This window comes from Crinia signifera, chromosome 5, assembly GCF_055691185.1.
Source record: "Crinia signifera chromosome 5, ASM5569118v1, whole genome shotgun sequence".
NCBI classification, from domain to species: Eukaryota; Metazoa; Chordata; class Amphibia; order Anura; family Myobatrachidae; genus Crinia; species Crinia signifera.
The window spans coordinates 79,221,365-79,245,407 of record NC_139221.1 but is presented as its reverse complement, the minus strand read 5'-3'; the positions used below and the strand labels follow the sequence as shown (position 1 = coordinate 79,245,407).

Sequence of the window (24,043 nt, the reverse complement as noted above, 5' to 3'; positions counted from 1 at the left end):
TGTACAGGTGACTTGATTAGTACCTCAGTCAATATGATTTATCCATCTGAACTATGTAACCTATAATTCATATTTGCGTTGCTGTGTATAGAAGTGTTCTGTAGTGGGACAGCGATGAGTATGAGCTGCTGCTGCATGACTCTCCCTATGTATTTCTAGCCAGGTCTTGCTCCCATTCAAGTCAGTGCATAGAAGTTGTGTACGCATAGGGCCTTATTCAGATTGTATCGCTCCCCAGCGCATTCACATGGGGGAGCGATGTTTAGCATCTGTGCATGCGCATTTGTGTGCATGTGCAGACACTGGGTGCAAGCGATACGGCGTGCTGCGAGTTCTCTGTACTGTTTGTACCTAGCAGTGGGGGTGGGGCAGAGGGCGGCGCCGACGGGCTACACCCATGGGAATGTCCAGTGTTTTCATGGACGTTCCCATGTGAATGCACCTGTGACACGGGTTTTGGGGGGCAGGTGCCTGATTTCACCAGATGTCAGTGGCCCACACGCTTCCCATACGTGGAGCATGCAAATGTAAGCCACCAGAGAGCTGTCTTACATCTGTGTACACCTTCCAAATCATTCCATGGTCGCCGACCATAGAATAATTTGGCCCCCGCACCCAAGGCTGCAAATGGATGTTTATGATAATCATCCAATCGCAGCTGTGCAGGGGAACTCGGTGAGCGAAGGAGGGATGGGCGGCCATGCTGCATTTCATCCACACGCAACGCTACAAATTTTACAGCGTTGCGTGTGGACCAGAATTCAGGCCCATAGAGTATGCCCTGCTATGCTGTGTGGTGTTATCACGCCAACAACACACAAGGACACATTTGTAGTTTCGGTGAGATTATAGTAGAACATGCCGCATAATGCACAGCATTACATAGGTGTGTCATGCTCCGTCCAAAGGTTCTATGGATCTCTACAACTAGGCGTGTCTATGCTTAAATGCTCGTTGAAAGATATTTCTGTATAACATTAGATTTGGGGAATTCAGCAAGTATTGTTAAGTCACCAATACTGGGTTTCTTTTTTGCAACAATTCTTTTGTGATTCTCTCAGCACAATCTACATGGAAAATGTGGTGCCTATGCAATAAATTCCAGGTGCAGTTTGACCTTGTGTGAATTCATCCTATAGTGTATATTTCTTGCTTTGTAGATTAAAAATATGATACTGTGTTTTTTTTGTAAATTAGGGGTGAGATGCAATAGGTTGAAACAAGCTAATTTGCACTGTTTACAAAAATCGCACATGTAATAGGGTGCGAATTGCAGTAAAATTCACACATTTTGACCTGTCAAAAAAAATTGCACTTTCAAAATCGTATCCATGTAATTTTTTTTTTTTTTTAAATCAGAACAAACTTCCGCACATTCACGTTACTAGGAATTGGAATTAATTGCTGACTTTGGCTAACAATTCGCACCCAATTACAGTACATGTGCAATTTGTTTCCAGAGATTTTTTTTCTTTAGCTGTCTAAAAACTGGTTGTAGGACTCGCCTATATTTACTGGCTTCACTTTTTCCATACCATTAGCAGGGGTGGGGAACCTCTGCCTCGTAGCCAGTTTGACTGACCCGCCCGACGGCTTGCCCGGGATTCAAGGAAAGGGGAGTTCTTGCGAGAGGCGTCTTATTCAGTGGCAGCCGGAGCGTGGGACGGGTGAAGCAGGCAGCCAGAGCGTGGGACGGGTGAAGCAGGCAGCCAGAGCGTGGGACGGGTGAAGCAGGCAGCCAGAGCGTGGGACGGGTGAAGCAGGCAGCTAATTTAGATATGGCCCGCAAAGGATTTTTTCACATTACAAATGGCCCTTGGAAGAAAAAAGGTCACCGCACACTAACAGAAGTAGTAGACTCACTGCACAGATCTGAAAACTGATCATGATGATGTGATGCTCTACTGATGTCGCTTCTGCCAGGGGTCTTACAAAGGGCTCCTTGGTGCCCCAGCAGGTGAGTTTAGCTGAAATGTCCTTCCGCATGGTATGGACGGTAGGCAACTATGCTGCAAATACAGTATGCTTCCATTATTGTTACTGAGCTTATGATGACGATAATAAAGTACTCTGCCCCTGCACAAACATGCTGTAGAATTTAATAGGAATTAAAAAGAAATCCTGTAACAAGCAGGAAATCAGTATTGTGTGACTTCTGTGGAACACAGCAGGAAGCTCCTCAGCGCCAGGGCAATAAGCTTTCAGCAGGGAGATCTTCTGCCGCTGGTTATCACAGTACATATCTGTTTTCCTATAGGTGTGATACTCTAACCTCAAGCATCTTGTGTACAATCGCTCTTTTTTCCAAAGTGTTACATTAAAGCAGTTGCTGCAATAGAACAACCGACAGTTAAATGGACGGATGTAACATGAGTTGTACCCATCTGCCATACAAAGTCTTTAGATATCTGATACCCTCCCTTCTTGCTTAAGAAGGGGATAAGAGCTCAACTGAGAGCTAGTGCAGGTTATAGCGTCCACCCTGAGGTAACCACCTGTGCTGCTGCCCACATGGTTCTGCACTACTCACACCTTTTAATCATAAGGTGTCTGTATAACTGAACTATTACCAGGCGTTCAGTCAGAAGTCTAGATCAGATTAAACAGTGCTGGGGGCAGAGGAAGCCGATTGTAAAGTGCGGCAGTCTGAGGTGTTCAGCATATTCCCAAACCCATTACATATATAGAAGAAGCAGGGAGATATACATCACTGCTTCTCTGTAGTGGAGCAGCCCAGGCACCTCTGATTGGCTGGTGTAAGTGAAGGGGGCAGAGGCAGCAGTCGCTGTTTTTCTCCCCTGAGGAGGCTTATTAACCTGTCCCGATGGGTATGGGTCTTAGAGTTGACAAGAGGAAGGTCGACATGCATTGGGGTGACCATTGAAGGTCAACATCCCTCAATGTTGACACACCTAAAGGTCGTCATGGGCTAGATCGACAGTCAAAAGGTCAACCTCATTGTTTTTTTCACTGTGAAAACACTAAAAAAGTGCACTGTGTCCCCTCACATGGCGCATCTCCCACCACACCCTAGTGCAGTGTTTTTCAACCACTGTGCCGTGGCACACTAGTGTGCCTTGAGCTGTTCTTAAGTGTGCCCCCAGATCTAGAGATGCCCAAACCATTTTACAGCCACTACCAGTTCAACTGTTATTTACTGGTCTCTTCTTTTCATGTAAAGGGCCAGTGTATTTTATTTTTGTTACCTGTGGGGACCAGAGTGATTGTTTTTTATATATGGTCCAATAGGATTAGTTTTTTCCTGTGGGGGCCAATGTGTTTTGCCCTGTGGGGATCTCATGGTGTGCCTTGGCAATTTCATAATCTTATTTAGTGTGCCACAAGGTAAAAAGGTTTAAAATCACTGCCCTAGTGGATAGTAGGGCATGAAATACTGCCTGTCGGCACATGGCGTAAAAAAACCCATGTCAACCTTTTGTCTGTCAGCATAGCCCATGTTGAACCTGAAGCATGAGTTGAGCTAATGACCCTGAGGACCTAACCCCATGTTGACCTTCAGGTTTGTCAACCTTGATGCATGCTGACTTACAGTGGTCGACCCAATGCATGTTGACCTTTCTATTGTCGACCTACCCATATACCACCCTGATCTGTCAGTTTTAGGTAAAAAGTGAAAGGAGAGCTGAGCTTCCTGCTCTTCTCTGAATCTCTTCCCCTCTGCCCTATGCTACTGGAAGCAGTCTTGGCATGGAGCCGGGACACCACCAGAGAATTCAGAAACCTCTCCACAGTATACCCCTTTCTGAATACTACGAAGCCGTGTAATGCCCTGTCTTCTGAAGTGCTGTGTGAAACAGGGCTCTCCACTTGCATGAAAAGACTTCTAATGTATAAAGTACAAGGTCTAATCTAGGGATTTATAATATTTGGAATGCGTATGCACTAGCTGTGGTCTTCTGTATTCTTCTATGGGAGTCTGTGACAGCTGGATGTTTTCATCAATAGGATTACAGGAGTGCCACCTGCACATGGCGATTACAGGAGTGCCACCTGCACATGGCACATCCTTCATTGCCACAAACTCTAATAAATTCCAGTTTTTTGGAAACTGGTAATCCTTCAGAAGCAGTGTCGGGTAGATTTAGGGTGAATAAACTGCTTATGGAATGATCTTGTTAGAGGATGGTGTATGTAGTCCCATGTAGATCAGTGCTGAAATGCCATTTGCAGCACTTTCTTTAAATGCCACAGCATGATTGACAGGCTGCTGGCATTTGGGGGCGGCGGGACACAGTGGGGAGGGTGCCGGCCTCCTTTTCTGGGCCAATGGCTGCAGATGACCAGTGTTCAGGCTTATGATCTGATGCTGTGTCTTTGGATGCAGCAATGGATCACAAAGTTTCTATCTATTAACAGTTGCCTCCTGCTGCTTCTCTGCTGTGCTGACGGCGTCCATCTTTAAATCAGTCAGTTTGTGCGGTACTGTAGTTGAGATCTTGCTGCACCAGCTGTATCTGTGCTTACAGGAGGAGCACATGCAATACTTCTAGCTTTTAGGGAAGTAGACTTTTAACTCTTCTATTGATTTCTGTAGCATTTGTTAATAATTCACAAAGTTCTTGCAATATGTATCTGTCAGCTTTTTTTGGCAGGTTGATGTCATTTTTAAATAGATAAAACCAAAACTATCTTTGGAGCATCTTTGTTTAACCAGTGTAATTGTCTGCTTTGCCTTATAATCGTGTAGTGCGTATGCCGGACCATCAAATGCTCCTGATTGAGTGAACAACATTGTGTGCGCTACACAAGCTACATTGTTCCCACTTTAAAAATCATAAGAAAGGACACAATCCGCAAGAAATACAATAAATACTGTGTTGGCTCGGAGCATTAAATGGATCATCGCACACTATGCTGGCTTCAAGCACACTAAAATATTCTCGGCAACCTTCCCACGTAAACTTACCGTAAGAGGAGAGAGCTAATTCGGTAGCATTCAAGCCATGAAAAATCCTGGGGAATCCAGGGAACTAGGTCAAAGAAAGATTTTTCTTTACTGAAGATAAAGTATTTTTGTTTGTGTGTGCTTTGGGCTTGTGTTGTTACACATTTGTCCAGCAGGAATGTGTCCCAGTGCACTATTTAACAACTTTTTCACCCCCTAGCAGCACATATGGGCGTGTCTATGCTTTAAATGCTTATTGCAAGATATTTCTATAAAATATTAGGAACAATATATTTTGGAAAGTTTTGGTACTAACATTGCTGTCTGCAATCATCTGTGATTTTTTTTTTCTTCTCACTCAGCAAAATATACCTAAATAATGTGATGCCTATGCAATACATTCCAAATGCAATTTGACCATGTGTGAGTTCATCCTTCATAGATTTTTTTTTGTTGTATTAGATGTTCTATTATTGCGAACACTGGACTTTCTGCACCACAGCATACGGCAACACCCCAGACAGGCGAGAATACTGGGAGTATTCAATCCCCCGTCGCTATTTCCTACAGGAGAAATGGTGGCAGGCGCTTATACAACTCAGTCTTTCCCAACAGCATTGAACAGGCATCTCGGTATAACAAGCCAGACTTGAAAAGCAGTCGAGAATGGCCGTGAATTGTCAAGCTCACAGCCAGATCTTGACGATCCATGGCTGTTTCTCACGGCCACGCCCCCTATTCGGTACTCGCCAGGCAAGACATTGAATCCCGCCTGCCGAGATGCAGCCGAGTGGGCCGAGAACGGGACCAGGTCACGACTGACCGTCTTGACCCAGGATTGAATACCGCCCTAAGTCTTTTGACCACATAATGATGTGCTTGATAAGGTAGGAGCTCATTTTGCTCTACTCCTACAGATGCATTCTTGTCCGTATGTAAATCAGCTCAGCATACAGGTGTATATACGCTGCTATTTTTTTTGATTGGAACTAAATCCATCTCTGCATCATTCTTCGTACGTCTAGTTTTGCAGGATAGTGGATGCATGTGGGATATCTTACATACTTCTCTTTTCTTATCATATTGCCAAACCTTTGTGTTCTTCTGAAACAATGCCTGGTTTGGCCTTCTTAATGGCTTTATATAACTATAGGATATTTGTATGTTGTCAGATCGTCCTGCTTAGAATGATAATATAAATACTTAGCTGCTCATCGCTGGGCGTTTCGCTCACTGTTTCACTAGCTTTTAGGTATAAGTGGCTTCACTTGCTCTTATTTAGTGTTTGATTAATGTAAAGCGACTTTGCTTAGTAAGAGCTATGAGTAAAGTTAAGTAAAACTAATATTAAATATATTTCTGACATTTCAAAAAGAAACATTTTATAAAAGATGCTTAAATATATTCTGGGTGTGTATGTGTTTCCTTTCATCACTGGTGTAGCAGCTTCACAGAGCACGTTTCTCAGCAATGCATTGTGTGCAAGGAATAACTAGCACATTATTAGGGGAGCACTTGCATAGCGCTGTCTGTACTTAAGTTGTGACTTGTAGCTGTGGTCTGTGATGTTGGCACCCGGCCGTCTCTGCCAGAAGAACACCTGCAGGATGCCACTAGCAGTTACGCACGGCATGAGGCTGCGGTGTGGGCATACAGTAGACACTGTTAACCGAAAGGTCGAATGGTATTTTCAGATGTATGAACCTCTTATTTTAAGCTCATTAGTGCTAATTACAAATGTTCTGAGACTAGTATAAGCAAGATCCATTGTCATACTTCAGTGGTGGGGGCTCAGGTTGGATGTGTGTGTGTTCACCACCATTGTGATTATTCGGTCATCTTGCTGATGCCAGTGATTCTGCCTTTACCACAGGAGGAGACGCATTTGTACCACAGCATCACCACTGCATAGATACATTTGAAATACTTATTTTAATGGTCTCCCCTAAAGTACAGTCTGGATATTCCACTGCCACTCTGCTTAAATATTACTGTGTACCCCCCCCCCCCCCCTCCTTTTTTTCAGTAACTACCAGGCTGCAAATGACTGAAATAATCCATGCTAAATTTCAGCTATATACTGTTTTTCTAAACAAAATTTTCCATTGTCCATTTTCCCGCTGTTTTTATATTGCTCCATTTATAAAGCACAACGGAATATGCTGCGCTATATAAGAAACTGCATATAATAACATTTTGTCAAATATTGTTTACCAATCCTGCCTGTAATACCCTCCTTGCCAAACGTGACGACTTTCGGTTAAATTAGGAATGAAGCTACAGAGAGTTCTGAAGAGGGGCAGAATTCTAATTCTGGCCACCTGGTATATGTCATTTCTTCCTTTCACTGAACTGTGACTTGGACAACGATTCTTTATGTCCTCCGTTTTATAATCCTTGGCAGACATGTTTTATAGATTACATTGGCAAAGCCGGTGTGAGATGCGCTATTTGGCAGTGAGAAGTATACTAATGCTTGAGTGTCTCATTGCTCTAGCTGATTCTATCTCCGCAAGGTCGTACAAGATTGAACACGATATGTCCCCACATTACTCTGCTTACTGTAGACATAACTTCCATAATGATCTCCCGGTTTCCCTAAATTGTGTGAAAAATAGGTACTTGTGAATTATCTGGGCGCCCGATGTTGAAATTGTATGCCAGTACCCTAAGCATGCAATTTGATGCGATTTTTAATATGTACAGGCACCCAGATGCCTGTTTCATATGTGAAATGGCCCTCCAGACCCCATTTTTAATTGTATACCCACCCTGATGGCTAAATGACCCCCATTGTTAAAGCCACCCCACTATCAACGCCAACCCGAAGCGTGGCGAGCGCAGCGGTACGCGTCCTCCGACCTTTTCATACCCCCACTATCCACGTCGGCGTGGAGTTTATTTTATATAGTGTGGCGAGCCACCGAGCCCGAAGCGTGGCGAGCGGACGTGGATACCTTCACAGCTATACGCGTCCCTTCGCGGGCTTCACAGGTATCCGCGTCCGCTCGCCACACTATATAAAATCAACTCCACGCCGACGTGGATAGTGGGGGTATTAAAAGGTCGGAGGACGTGTACCGCCGCCCCTCGCGGGCTCGCCATGCTTCGGGTTGGCGTTGATAGTGGGCTGGCAGTAACAATGGGGGGCATTTAGCCATCAGGGTGGGTATACAATTAAAAATGGGGTCTGGAGGGCCATTTCACATATGAAACAGGCATCTGGGTGCCTTCACATATTAAAATCGCGTCAAATCGCATCGCATCGCATGCAATCTGATTTGACGCGATTTTTAGGTGCGATAAAGAAAATCGGGTGCCCAGATAAGTCACAAGTACCGAAAAATACACTTGCAAGGTGACTACATTGAGAGGGTAAGTATAACGCTTGCGTAGCAGGTATTGTGTTTAGCACCTTATAGGATGCACAGGGTGAGATTTAATAGGATGAGAGATTCAGAAAATGAGAGATTTTGGGAGAAATCTCCAGTTTTTTTAAAGCGGCAATCATGTACACAGCAAAACAAACTGATTTTGCAGTGTAAATGATTGCCGTTTTAAAAATTTCTCACATCTCTCACTTTCTGAATCTCTCATCCTATTAAATCTCACCCATAGTTCATATTAAAGCTGCCAGAATGTTTTCGATCAATAGCCAGTCCTTACCCCGGATACACATTAGATGATGTGTCTAAAGGGGATGCGGTCATTTGGTCTACTGCATTATGGTCGACAGTCATTAGGTCGAATCCATTAGGTCGACATGCTAAAAGGTCGACATGACTCTAGGTCGACATGGGAAAAGGTCGACATGATTCTAGTTCGACAGGTCATTAGTTCGACAGGTCATTAGTTCGACAAGGTCATTAGTTCGACATTGTCTATGTCGCCATTCACAAGGTCGACATGGAGTTTTTCACTGTTTTTTGAGCCAACATGTGCCGACAGGCGGTATTTCATGCCCTACCATCCACTAGGGCGTGGTGGGAGAATAAAATAGTGTGCCGAGCGTAGCGAGGCACCGTGCCCGACGCATTGCGAGCGATGCGAGGGGATGCAGTGCACTTTAAACTGTGTCCATGTCGACTGTGTTGACATTCAGGTAAAAAAACAGTGAAAAACCCCATGTCGACCTTGTGAATGTCGACATAGACAATGTCGAACTAATGACCTTGTCGAACTAATGACCTGTCGAACTAATGACCTTTCGACCTAGAATCATGTCGACCTTTTCCCATGTCGACCTAGATTCATGTCGACCTTTTAGCATGTCGACCTAATGGATTCGACCTAATGACTTTCGACCATAATGCAATAGACCAAATGATCCCAACCCGTCTAAAGATACAATATATCGTCCATAATGTCTAATGTGTATCACTCACTCATGGACAACCGAGGGAACAATGGCCTGCGTTTTACATTGCACCGCCAACCACTGCGCATCGCAGTTTGTTCAGAAGGTGCCCATTGGTCTTGCCATCGGCTGGGGTACACGTCACTGTGGTGCTGGATCTAGACATAATAGCTGTTTTTAGAATACGCAGTCTTGGGCATGCAGGAAACAAAGGTTAGTCTGGTAAAAAAATTAAAAACAGCGTTGGGGTCCGGAATCTACTTGAATTTATTGTATATAGCGTATACATATTCCTCAGTGCTTTTACAGAGAACATTTGAACATGCACATCAGTCCCTGCCCCAGTGGAGCTTACAACATATATTCCCTACCACATGTACACGCACACAGAGACATTCTAGGGTTTTGTTGGGAACCAATTAAGCTACTGTACCAGTATATTTTTGGATTGTGGGAGGAAACCGGAGTATCCGCAGGAAACCCACGCAAGCTCGGGGAGAATATACAAACTCCACACAGTTAGGGCCATGGTGAAAATTTACCTCTGTGCTCTGACGCAGTAATGTTAAGTATTACACATAATTTGCATGCAAAGCATTCTGCTTTACGGTACTAGACACGTGTTCCTCTTTTACATGGTTTAATTTTGTTCTCTTTATTTCCACAAATGTCATAAATAGCCACTTAGTAATGTTTTTTACTTTGGCCAGAGCCCCAGACCTACCTGTCTCATTCTTTGAACACTGGGCCTGATTTGGTAATGTGCACTAATGCCGCCACGCCTGTATGTACGCAGTAATTGTGTGATAATATGCTCATGTGGTAGCTGTCTGGATTTGTATTGGGATGCTCACCGCAAGTCCCAGCGGCAGTGTACAAAGACGCTTAGTATGTTTATGAAACTTCTGAGCAGCCCTGTGGCTGTGCAGCACAGCCGCAGGAAGTAAGATGGCGGAGCCATTGCACCTGCGTATAAGATAGCAGTTGCAGACTCTGCCAAACCCTGAAAAATTCACATTGCATCCAATGTGCGACTTCCATTACATGTGCATTTCGCAGACCGCTAGTAACTGCTATGCTGTGAGTTTTATATTGAGATGCCTACACCTCGCAGCAGCAATACAAGCGGACACTTCTGTAGATTAAATCTAATTTGCAGTGCCCTTTATTTGTGCTGGAGTAGGATTTGCCATGGATTATACTGTATGGCCGCCTCTTTGGATTTTTAAGTGTTGGTTCTTTGTTCCACAGGAAACTGTGTTGGAAAGTAGAAATTCTTCTGCTGTCCTTACAGCCCAGTGCTGAAAATACAAGCAAACGTCTGAATGCTTTCTCTTCACAACACGCAAAAATGCTCCATGATGTGTTTTCTTGATATGAGGACACCTGGGTTGTAGCCACCCAATCCACGGGCAATATAATTACACTGTGTTCAAAACATTTAATAATCACAAAGTTAAATCCCGTCTAAGGAGAGAACCAAAGCGTTAATTTCATTGCACATATCCCCAGGACTGAGACTGGAACATATGGACGGTGCAGCAGGGAGTTATTCCATGCTGCTACAGCCTCTTTGGAAGTACTGAGTACACATGGGGTAATGAAGGTTAATACAGCAGCTTTGTTAGGCGCAGGGCAAACACTACATTCAGTTAAATTGTTGCCTATTATACTATATATGGTACTTGTTTCCTAGCACGGCCACCCCGATTTACATCGGGGTGGTCGTGTCGGAAAAATCGCGTCAATCGCATCGCATGCGATTTGGTCGCATGCAATGCGACCGACCCGATTTTTTTATTGAATCAAATGTGAATAGGGTCCCTGGGACCCGATTTTACATTGGATTCAATGTAAAATATTCCCTAGACCCCCAAATTTTTCAACGTAAACCCCACCCCACGATAGACGCCAACCTGAAGCGTGGCGAGCGGCGGCGGTGCGCGTCCTCCGACCTTTTCATTCCCCTACTATCCACGTCGGCGTGGAGTTAAGAATATATAGTGTGGCGAGCCCGAAGCGTGGCGAGCGCACGCGTATAACTTCACAGGTATACGCGTCCCCTCGCCACGATTCGGGCTCGGTGGCTCGCTGCGCTCACCACACTTTATATTCTCAACTCCACGCCGACGTGGATAGTAGGGGAATGAAAAGGTCGGAGGACGTGCACCGCCGCCCCTCGCGGGCTCGCTGCGCTCGCCACGCTTCGGGTTGGCGTCTATCGTGGGGTGACGACGGGGCCATATATAATGTGAAATGGGTCATATTGTCCCATTTCACATTTTTCACATTTTTTTTCAATGTGAGATGGACTTTATCAAGTCCATCTCATCTTGTGCCATTATAATGGCACAAGACCGAGGCGATGCTCACGATTTCAATGTTAAAAAATATTTTAACATTGAAGCCTATGGCAAAATCGGGGGCATCGCGTCGCGTCGGGACCAATGTTAATGGTCCCGACCGACGCGATGCCCCCGATTTTTTACCTTTGCCGGCAAAATGGACCTGATTTCAAAGGAAATCGGTTCCATCGTTGGGATCGTGTACCTTAACTTAAAGGTACACGATCCCAACGATTGTGGCCGTGCTAGGAAACAAGTACCCTATATTTTTCACAGGGTGTTTGTAACCTACTGCTTTATAGTAATAAAAAAAGTGGCTTGCATACATTTGTTATAAAGAATAAGATATTTTGTCTGTATTGTTATTACTTTTTTTTAATGTAACAGTTTGCAGTATGACAGTCAGACATTATGTGCAAGTTCAGAAGTCCTACACAGACCCAGTGCTTTGTGCATGTGTGCAGGGCCCTTCTGCTGTTTTGACTGCCTGTTTGTTTTTTTCACTGTTTCCAATTGTAAAACACAATGTCATTTGCTGGTCTATATAAGAAACCGTTAATACATAAATACATAATGTGGGTGTTTGAGTATAAAACCGTTAGTAGAACAATGTTACTTCTGATTGCAAACAAAGCCCTTCTAGTTCTCTGCGGCAGTTCTGCAGTATTGATTTGAGTGATCCTTGTGACTGAGGGCGGGATGTATTAATATACATCGCCACCCTTCGCCGGCAGCCGCCGCGATGCTGCCGCATATGTACTAACATATGCGGCTAGCATCGGGTTGCAGTGACGGAGACCCCCGCGATACCTGTGATGTGGTCTGCGGGGGTCTCCGTCACCTCCCGGCGGCTGCCAGCGTCCCCCTGCGTCTCCTCCTCCCCCTGAAGCCGGATGTCCTCCCGGCTGTGACACCTGCTTAGTGAGGAGGAGATCGGGAGGGGGGGGGGGGGGGGGCGCGCGGACGTCGGGTGGCGATATAAGCCCATAGGCTTCTATAGGGTATCGGGTGATGGTAAAAAGGGAAAATGCGGTAAAAAACCTTTTTACATTTTCCCTTTAGTACATCCGCCCTCATAGAAGATCAAAATAAACTCTAAGGGCGGAGTTGTTTGCGAATTCAATATATAAATGTATATTTCATCTATATGCTGAACTTTTTCTTGATGGCCTTTGCAACACAACATAAATGGCAAGACACCATTCTCTGAATCTGACTTTATACCAAAATGTTATTGTAATGTACAGATGGAGCCGCTGCCATCCTTGTCCGGCGCTGGCCAGATCCCTTTCACTGGCGAGTGCCAGCGATAGAGACTGGGACGCGCGTGCATCTCATGCGCATGTGCGTCCCAGTATCACGGCGGCTGGGCAGCGTCTCCCTGCCCGTCTCCCTGCCCGTCTCCGCTTCAGGGAGACGCTGCCCAGTTCCGGGGGGTCAGGGCGGCGAGGGGACTGGCAGCGACTCCCTGAAGCGGAGACGGGCAGGGAGACGCTGCCCAGCCGCGGGGACCCCGCCATGCTCCGTCGCCATCCCCTGCAAAGATGAGCCCGGCTACATCTGTAATAAACGGTATCCGAACTAAGAGCCTTGTAACAAGGTCTGGTACGTTGGTCAATCCATAATGCAGAAGTCCCAAGCTGAGCTCAGGCAGGACAGAAACCTTCCGTGGGGCAGAATGACTCGGGGAGGACAGATATACTAAGCCCAAGAGAGTGCCCTTTCAGAAATGTGACCTGGCAATGACCTGGTAATTTGAGTGCTGAGTCATTTTGCTGGGTGCAGTCTGACCCCCTTTCAGACATAGCAGCAAATGACCGGGTTAAAAACAACCCGGTAATTTGCTGAATTACGTGGGTAATTTTTGTAGTGTGAAAGGGTCAACCTGGGTTGAAGACCCTGGTAAAAAGCATGGTCGGTGACCTGGGATTTAAGACACGCTACAAAAAATAACCAGGTAGAACTGCTTCACCGGTAATTTGTCTGAAAGGGGTATAAGTGAAGAGAGATAAAGTACTAGGCTACTAGCTGGTGCCTGCCATGTTAGTGTTTGACAAATGACAGGAGCTGGTTGGTTGGTACTTTATCTCTCTCCACATATTACTTTCCAAGGCTTAATACATCTGCCCTAGAGAAACACAGCTGTAGTGACCTAATTGGTCTGATGGATGACCATTTACACCATGGGTCTTCAACCTGTGGCCCTCCAGATGTTGTGAAACTACATGATCCAACATGCATTGCCACATTTTTTTCCTATAAGAGCATACCAAAAAACCTCAGGGCATGCTGGGACATGTAGTTCCACAACATCTGGAGGGCCACAGGTTGAAGATCTAGTAACTGAAGGTACTGAGCTCTTAATTTGGCATTGACATACATCATTTAGTTTTAGTATTAAAACATTTGGTACTCTTTACCTAGCACGGCGGCCATCGCGGGCATTGAATGCACTAAAAAATCGGGTGCGACGCGACCGACGCGATGCCAGCGATTTCCCATAGGGAACAATGTTAAATGTCTCAATTGACCCGATTTTTCTGTTCAATGCCTCAATTGACCCGATTTTTCCATAGGAAACAATGTTAAATGGCCCACAGAGGCCAAATATGCACCCTAAAGTGTGAAATGGCCCCCCAAATTGTTAACGCCACCCCACAATGAACGTGAACCCGAAGCGTGGCGAGCGCAGTGGTACGCGTCCTACGACCTTTTCATACCCCCACTATCCACGTCGGCGTGGAGTTGAGAATAGAATAGTGTGGCGAGCCACCGAGCCCGAAGCGTGGCGAGCGGACGCGGATACCTGTGAAGCCCGCGAAGGGACGCGTTTACCTGTGAAGGTATCCGCGTCCCCTCGCGGGGCTCCCCACGCTTCGGGCGCGGTGGCTCGCTATGCTCGCCACACTGTTCTATTCTCAACTCCACGCCGACGTGGATAGTGGGGGTATGAAAAGGTCGTAGGACGCGTACCGCCGGCCCTCGCGGGCTCGCTGCGCTCGCCACGCTTCGGGTTCACGTTGATTGTGGGGTGGCGTTAACAATTGTGGGGGCCATTTCACACTTTAGGGTGCCTATTTGGCCTCTGTGGGCCATTTAACATTGTTTCCTATGGAAAAATCGGGTCAATTGAGGCATTGAACAGTAAAATCGGGTCAATTGAGAAATGTAAAATTGATTCCTATGGGAAATCGCGGGCATCGCGTCGGTCGCGTCGCACCCGATTTTTAGTGCATTCAATGGCCGCGATGCCCGCGATTTTTTACCTGCGATGCCCACGATCAAAATCGTGGGTGCCGTGCTAGGTGAAGAGTACCAAACATTTATTCATTACCATTATAGGAACAAGAAATACTAATCAACCCATTAGGAATGAACCTAGAATTGCACAAGATTGATGCTCTCTCATGATACCTAAAGGTCCATACACACTGGGTGACTATGCCCAGCGTGTATGGACAGCAATGATCGCATTCTCATTATTTAATGGCCAACCCTTGTATACTGAGCACAGTGGGGCAGATGTATTAAGCCTTAACAAGAGATAAATGTGAGGGTGATAAAGAGAGATAAAGTCCAGCCAATCACCTGCTAACTGCCATGTTAGAGGCTGTGTTTGAAAAAAGTCAGTAAGGAGCTGATTGGCTGGACGGTTATCTCTCCTTATCACCCTTGCATTTATCTCTTGTTAAGGCTTAATACATCTGCCCCAATGGAACTTGGCATTAAAAAAGATTTAGTGTCACACAGATGTGTGAATTGGTGAAGCCTAGTGAAATAGATTTGTTGCGTCACATTGGTACTATGATGCATAAATATGAATTGCATGGGACCTGGGGAGTCGGGAAGGGATGTTTGGCATATTTCAGCAGAAAGTGTAGGACGCGTCTGTACATACTGTATGCTTTGTTGTGTATACCAGCGCTGCAAAGGCCTCTGTTATACTGCAGTGAACCGTCCTTAATGATATCCTGGAAAAGGACGAAACATTGACTTTCGCAAGACTCTGCGGCATCCAACACTAGACTTCTGATCTTGCGTATCACTTGTAATGATACCAACATAGGTATTCATATTGATTTGGAATTTGTCTTCTATTGCATGGCAAGGGTTTTTACTTATCCCCGACAATGAGGGAGAAGAGCAGTAATGGAATCGTTAATGTGCAAGGAAGTGATTCAAGTACTTAATAGCTTTTTCTGAATGCATACTTGAGGGGTTTTTTTTTCTGAACTATACCACAAAATATATTTTCTATGTTATTTCAAGACGTGGGTAGAGGATTAGTAAATATAGATCATTCTGGGTAATTTGTGGGCTGCTGGCGCACAGCCTGTACAGTGACTCATCCATTATTTCACTGCTCCCACAGTCTTATGTTTAATAATGGCTTCAGAACATAAATCAATGTACAATAGGCTTCTAAAGCATTTTAGAAATGTGAAAACCTTTCATATGAAGATGGGGAACAAAGTGCGTGTGACATTGGTAATTTTTATTTTAAATACTAGATAATTTCCTGAGGTGATTCACAATGTTGTGTTATGCCTTGTACTTGAACACGGGATTCTGGGACTTGGATGATCAAACATAGTTTGGGACTGCTTTAGTTTTGTGTTTCTTAGTGTAGCCACTGTGGTTGGTCAAGGTTTCTTCCTGAGCTAGTCAGGGTCTCCTAGGTATATATTGATATGTTGAAGGTCTTAATGGAGTTCGATGTAATGTCTCTATTTATAGCATGAGGAGAATATAAATAACTAGGTGATTCATCACGCCCTACGGGCGCTCTTCACACCGTCGTCAGGGGCTGCACTCCCTTAACCTGTGAACGCAGTTATTGCGTGAGTGAGGGTTGGGTGATGTGGGTGGGAGGTGCTTGGGGGTGGTGTGAGTGGTGGGTTCGGGGTGGGGTGGTGTAGGCTAGTTTGGCTAGGTGTAGAGTGGAGGGTGTGGTGTTGTGGGGTAGGGGTATGTTGGGTTAGGGATTTTGTTGGAGTGGTGTAGGAAAGTTTAGGTAGGTGTAAAGTGCATGCGTTGGTGGTATTGTGGTGGAAAGAGAGAGTGTGTGTGTTATTAGTTTGGGGTGGAGGGTGGATTGTGGTACCATGATGGGGTATGTGGTATTGGATATTTATTTGGTGTGGTGCAGGCTAGGTAGCATATAAACACATTGTAGGCGTTTGTCGAATAGGAAACAAATGTTACCTGTGATCCGTTGGTGGTATAGTGCAAAGTCTGTTCTCCTCGTAGGTCGGCGGAGTGGCAGGTGTGAGGGTAGTGGGAGGTTTGCGGGCACGGCAGGAGGGGGTGGCAGGCATCGGGCGCAGTTGCAATTATTAGGCGCATGTGTGAGCGGGTCGCGGAGGAGCAGGCAGGCAGCGGCCGCACTCTTCAGCACTGTACGTAGCTTGCTGGGCGGCAGTTCCCGCAACAGTGGGAGTCTGCTGCCTTGAACCTGTCTGGCCTGTGCGTGTTCCCACGATACTTCCAGGAGCGCAGGTGCCGGGCAGGGTGTTCTCTTTTATATATTTGTCTACATGTGGCATATGTTGGTGGTGTGAATGTAGGTGTGTGGCATAGTGGTTGGTTTAGTGCAGCTGGGCAGGGGGGAAAATATATGTGTGTATTCTGGGAGTGTGTGTATAACGCTGGGCGGGGGTGGAGTTTCATATGTGACACTGCCCAGCGTTATACACACACTCCCAGAATGATTGACACATGTACCCAAATATATAAGAGATAGTTTGCCAATTCCTAGCAAAAGGGCCATCTTTTTAAAGTCTAGTTGAGGGCCCTCATGTTATTTCATTAGCACGGTACACAGTTAATATGCCAACAGTCGGAATCACAGCGGTCACAATTCCGATGCCGAAATCCTGACTGCTGACCTTACTGCCAGCCGGAATCCTGGCGGAAAGGGTCTATGCTCCCTTGTAGGGTCCATGCCCCCCTGTAGGTGCAAAGTTTTCGGTTGTTTAGGGAACATATTTTGTGATTGTGATGGACTTCAATTCGACTTTGCTTATATAAGCAAAATCGAAAAGTAAATATGTGTACACCCTATTAGAAATTGGTCTTCCAGAGATGGAACATAATATTTCACAATCAGACTCAGAATACTTTGCAATATTAAAAAAATCAAATTCCTAATGTTAACCCTTTGAGTGCCAAGTGAATTTTTTTCAAAATTAGTGTGACAATTGCCAAGCAAACCTTTTTATTCATCATAGCGACCTGCAATGTTTACCTTTTTATAGGAAATATTCTTTTTTTTTTTACACAATGTTTTTATTTGAATTCATATAACAAATGTAAGCGACGCTGGCATTTTTAGATGATATTTTGCGCATCTCTCACAGATGTTGGCACTCAAAGGGTTAAAGTATTGATAGACTATAGAAAAGAGAGCAAAGCATTTGTGTTGTAGAGCACATACAGTAAGGAAACAGGTACTTACACACATTTCACATACCTGTATTATTGCTGTGTACACATTATTATACCTGGATAAAAATGGGTGTAATCTCATTACAGGAAAATGTAGAAAGAAGAAGATACCTGTATTGCAAATATCCATGCCAGTCTTACATCATTGCATGCTACCGTGCTGTCACTAATCTTGTTTCATATCCAGCAATTCATTAATAGGAGCCTGAGTAGTTCGCCACAAAATCATATTGTGAATAGTTGTTTAAATGGTAATAATAATGACTACTTATGATGTTATAATGATCTGCTCTACTTTACAATGGTCATATACTGTAGTTCTGACTAAAACTTGCACAGAGAGTGTGTAGGGCCAGGCGCAGTCATGTGCACAATGCAAGTAGGAGCATATGAACTGATTCAACTTTATTTGCTTTTATTGACATCCTGGTTCCTGAAGCAGCATAAACAAAGATTGGTTAGACCAAGCAATGCTTTTCCAGAGGGGTTTTTTCGGCGTTCATTGCTTCAGCAAATTTCTGTTTATTCTTGTATTTTCAGCTGTCATAAACTATTCATGACAAAGTGATTTTTGCAGCCTGTATCGGTCTTGTTACCCTTAGCAATCCCATTTCTAAGGTCCAGGACTTACATATTGGTACTTGTTTAGTTTCAGATGCAATCTGATGCGATTTTTTTATTTTACCTGTTCATAACCCTACTATCCACTACGCATGGAGTTGATTTTATATAGTATGGCGAGCGCAGTAATCCGCGTCCCCTCACGGGGCTCGCTGATATATCGGCCGCCATGAAACAAAACAAGTACCTACATATTTTGGTTTAGTGGGGCCATGTCTATAACATTACAGTAATTGATGCTTTTGTCTGTACTCACAGCGGCATTTCCCAGTGGATCGTATGCAAATCGCATGCAATATTTGTATACGATTTGCATACAATTCGATATGCGATTTAGCACACCCCCACTATCCACGTCAGCCCAAAGCAGTTTGAGCAGTTTGCGTCCTCCCGAGCTGTTCATACTCCCACTATCCACTTCTGCATGGAGTTGATTTTATAAAGTGTGGCGAGCCACCGTGGCCGAAACGTGGCAAGTGCACGCGGAATACATGTCAAGTAATCTGTGTCCCCTCGCTGAGCTCGCGATGTGGATAGTGGGGGTATGAACAGGTCGCGTGGACGCGTATCACATGCGCTTTCCACGCTTTGGGCTGACGTGGATAGTGGGGGTGTGCTACTGTAAATCGCATCGCGGATCAAATCGTATGCAAATATCATGTGATATTTGCATACAATTTGCATATGATGCGATCCGCAGGGAAGTGTGGCCGTGAAACTACACAAGTACCCTTTTGTCCTTCTTAATGATTAAATTAAATTTCAATTGCTTGGGAAAGTACATGTATTTCAGAAAGTAGAGGTTCCTGGCGGAGTGGTGAGCTTGGAACCCCTGTTTGGTAGCTCTGTGGTTCAGATCTTGCATGGTTTGGGCTGCACTTTATTCTTCCTGTATGGCTTCTGGTAGAATGTTTCCTTTGCGGTAAATGCTATGTCAGTTTGGGGTCATGGTGACATGCTGTGCCTCTTTGGCATGCTATGGCTCTTTAATGTACAGCCTCTTTGGATTAATGCTGAAATGCTATGCCTCTTTGGTATACTTGGTGTATAGATGTGTCCACATACATCTATCCTCCGTGCCATACATCTATCCTCCATGCCATACAAGTCGGTTTATACATAACTTGTGACTGTAGTGCCAGGTGTCTTTATTTTTATGTTTTTCGGGCCCTTTTCCATTAAATGTTGTCTTATTTGCACATAGTACTCATGCACAGCTTCTGATGATTAAATTGATATGTGGCATGCCTATATTCCATGTGTGACTACTATGCCAGTGACTGTGGCTGTATCTATCTGAATATAAAAGGCTATGTGAGTGTTCTCCAGGAAAACCCTAATGTTCCATTTCTTAAGCAGACACAGTGGTAGTCACACTGAATATAGGCATGCCATATATCATTTTAATCATCAGAAGCTGTTTGTGTTCGAAGTCTTTTTTTTTTTTTACTTATGTCTACAATAGAAATTACCCCAATATGTAATACTCCTTTGTGAGTCTTAATTGATACAGTACTCCACAAATGTTTGTTTTTCCCTTTTTTTTTTCCTATTTGTAAATTTTTGTTCTACAGTATATTAATACTTTTTGTGGTATTTATTTATAGTTTAGGTTTAATATATATTTATGGTTAGTTGAAGTCTGCTATATTTATATTAATGTTTTTGTATATGAATAATAATCTTTCCTGTTTTATTGTGTTTTGTAGGAACCACAGTCCATTGATGAGTTTTGGAGCAAGTTTTGTCAGCTTTTTGGTAAGTGCTGATATAATCCATGTACACACAATGCATCATTTGACCTGTATATCGACTTATTGGTATGACTTGCAGTATAGGGCTGTCATGTGTGACTCAGCCAGGCCCTGTATGTGTGTATGGGATGATGCGGTTACTGTGCCTACAGTATAGGGCTGCCACGTGTGATTCACAGTCAGGCCCTGTATGTGTATATGGGATGATGTGGTTGCTGTGCCTGCACTATAGGGCTGCCACATGTGACTCACAGCCAGGCCCTGTATGTGTATATGGGATGATCTAGTTGCTGTGCCTGCACTATAGGGCTTCCATATGTGACTCACAGCCAGGCCCTGTGTGTGTATGGGATGATGTGGTTACTGTGCCTACAGTATAGGGCTGCCACGTGTGATTCACAGTCAGGCCCTGTATGTGTATATGGGATGATGTGGTTATTGTGCCTGCAGTATAGGGCTGCCACGTGTGATACACAGTCAGGCCCTGTATGTGTATATGGGATGATGTGGTTGCTGTGCCTGCACTATAGGGCTGCCACATGTGACTCACAGCCAGGCCCTGTGTGTGTATGGGATTATGTGGTTATTGTGCCTGCAGTATAGGGCTGCCACGTGTGATACACAGTCAGGCCCTGTATGTGTATATGGGATGATGTGGTTGCTGTGCCTGCACTATAGGGCTGCCACATGTGCCTCACAGTCGGGCCCTGTATGTGTATAGGGGATGATGTGGTTGCTGTGCCTGCAATATAGGGCTGCCACATGTGATACACAGTCAGGCCCTGTATGTGTGTATGGGATGATGTGGTTACTGTGCCTGCAATATAGGTAGTGTTCATTCTAGCGCTCGCCATATTTGAAAACCCATGCAGTTACTCTTCCCTGCCTGGGGTTTCGCTGTCTGTTGTAGTGCTTCTAGCACAGTATGGTCTGTATATCAGCACTGATAAGCAAACCAGACCTGTGCTAGAAACACCACAGCAGACAGCGACACCCCAGGCAGGGAAGAGGAACTGCATGGGTTTTCAAATATGGCGAGTGCTAGAATGAACACTAATAGGGCAGCCACATGTGACTCACAGCCAGGCCCTGTATGTGTGTATGGAATGATGTGGTTGCTGTGACTTGCAGTATAGCATACCTCCAACTGTTCTGATTTTTTTTTATGGGACACTCATGATTTTTTGTGACTTTCCCGCATCCCACCCATGGCCGGCAGTGTCTTGGGGTGGAAGGGGGAAGTGCTGCTCTGCCTAATCAGGGAGATGGAGGGGCTGGGGCATGGCCATGAGCCATTGCTTTTGTTTGTGTCCCATGTTTCCTTCTAGAGCTGTCCTGTCAGTCTCTTGTCTCGTTATCCTCTCACAGTACAACAGATTGAGGCCGGTATAGGATGAGGTGTGAGATTTATGTAGTGATGGTGGGATCGGCTGGAAATGGCCCACTCATGTAGTAGAGCAGCAAGCTTTGCAGACACATTGAAGTCCTCTAGCTGTTTATAGTATGCACTGTACTTTATACAGGAGAAATATAATGCCTCCTCATGGCTTCCCAGTCCATCTCACAGTTTTACTGTCCAATCTATTAGGCTGTAATCTCTCATGAGCAGGGAGTCCTCCCCCTGTCCTGTCCTTGTTTCCAGTGTGCCCTCACTCAGTCGAAAAGAAAACCCGGGTTGAAGTGCAGTGTGAAAGGGGTGTTTTAAGAGTCTGACACGGCTCTTCACAAGGACAAACCCGTGTTCAAAATGCAGGGTTTGACACGGGTTTGCGGTCTGAAAGTAGTATTACTTGAATCCTTTCTGTCTGCCCATCCCAATGATGGCGTCACCTATTTCTAGCAGTATGTAGTGAGGTATTCTGCCTAGGGGTTCAGGGGTAAATGTATGAAGCGTAGAGAAGTTGGATCTATTCCCATAAAGAACATTATGCGCAAGGTAATAATGCTCCAGCCAATCAGCTCCAAAATGTAAATTGATAGGATTTGATTGGCTGGAGCCATTATCACCTGGCGCATAAAGTTCTTTATGCGGATAGATCCAACTTCTCCACGCTTCATACATTTACCCCACAGTCTTGTGCATGTCCACACTATACTCCTTGCTTCTAGCTCATGTATACGCAACCTGTGGCACTCCAGATGAGGGACTACACATCCCAGTATACCACAGTTATAGCATATTTTAAACTCAAAACTAGGAAATGCATGCTGGGATGTGTAGTTTCGCACATACTGTAGGTGCCGATTTTATGTTTTTGCTGGTGGGTGCTCAAGCCAAAAATATAGAGGAGTGGCTTCATGGGGAAGAGGTGTGGCCACAAAATAATACTAATTTATATTATGGAGCACAGTTGTCTCCAATATTCAAATTACGGCAACAGAGTTCCACATACATAAATGCCCCCGCAGTGCATGTACTCGTGGACAGAATACACTCTTCCCGGCACACTGTTTCCCAGGTGGTGGGTCCGGCAATGTGGGTGCTGCAGCCGCAAATTAGCAAGTTAATATGGCGGCCCAGCAGAGGGATCCGGGCCCGTGGGTGCTCATCAATTTCCGTGGGTGCTCGGGCCCTTGAGCACCCACAGAATCGGCACTTATGGTTCCACAGTAGCTGGACTGGTACAGGTTGTCTAGCTGATTAATTAATTTGATATTGGTCAGATAGACGTGATGACCAAATGGCAATCACTATGTTTCCTATTTGCCTCATAGAATTCTAAAACTTGCATACTATTATATATTGTGCATGTTCCTTTTATTTATTTATTTACTTACAGTTTCTTATATAGCGCAGCAGATTCCGTTGTTTACAATAGTAGACAGTGATAAAACAAACTGGGTAACAACAGACAGACTTGGAGATAGGAGAGCCCTGCTGCAAGCTTACAATCTATAGGGATATAGCAAGTTATCATTGCATTGGTGATATTTAACTTTCTTCAGAACACAACAAATAGGTTTTGTAGGTTGTGAAATAAAATACAAAAATAAATCTATTCCGCTAAATCCATATTGTAATTACATATGAAAAGTATTAATATTTTCTCACATTTTGCATTCATAGATATTACGCTTTCAATTATTTAATTTGAATCTACCCTCAGCCCACGGACTGCCGCTGTGTCATACATATTCATAACACGGCATAAGGGAATGTGCACGGAGAATCCTAGCGGAATTATGCAAATCAGTCGTTTGTTTAATGATAAACATTTGGGAATTTACATTAGCACTGATGAGATTTAAATTTCAGTTTCTTTGCCTTATGGTAATAAACTTTTCAAATGGAACCTACTATATTAAATGACATGAGCCGGTTTTACTTATCGTTGCAGATTTCTATTTAAACTCCATTAATTCTTAATTCAAATTTCTATATTGCAACGTGCCTTCCGTTTTGTTTCAGCTCTGGATCTTTCCTTGTATTGCAGCAATGTATGTTCTAATGTTAGTGTCTCTGTGATACTGTAGATCTTTGATGCAGAGCTGCTATGTTTTACAGTCCTTTGCCCATGGACATATTGGTACCTAGAGTTAATGAAAGTGTCATTTGCACAATGCAAGCCTGCGGTGAATCCAACACAATGACTGGACTGCCTTTAAGTATTCA

General features: G+C 44.6%; 1 protein-coding gene across 1 annotated transcript in view; it reads left to right on the top strand.

The window, feature by feature from the left end:
• TTC39C (tetratricopeptide repeat domain 39C) overlaps positions 1 to 24,043 on the top strand; it is a 71,671-nt gene that overhangs the window by 10,520 nt on the left and 37,108 nt on the right. Inside the window, exon 2 of the mRNA XM_083187510.1 lies at positions 20,386 to 20,434. Within this exon, the coding sequence (XP_083043636.1) occupies positions 20,386 to 20,434 (49 nt within the window). The remainder of the gene's footprint in view (positions 1 to 20,385; positions 20,435 to 24,043) is intronic.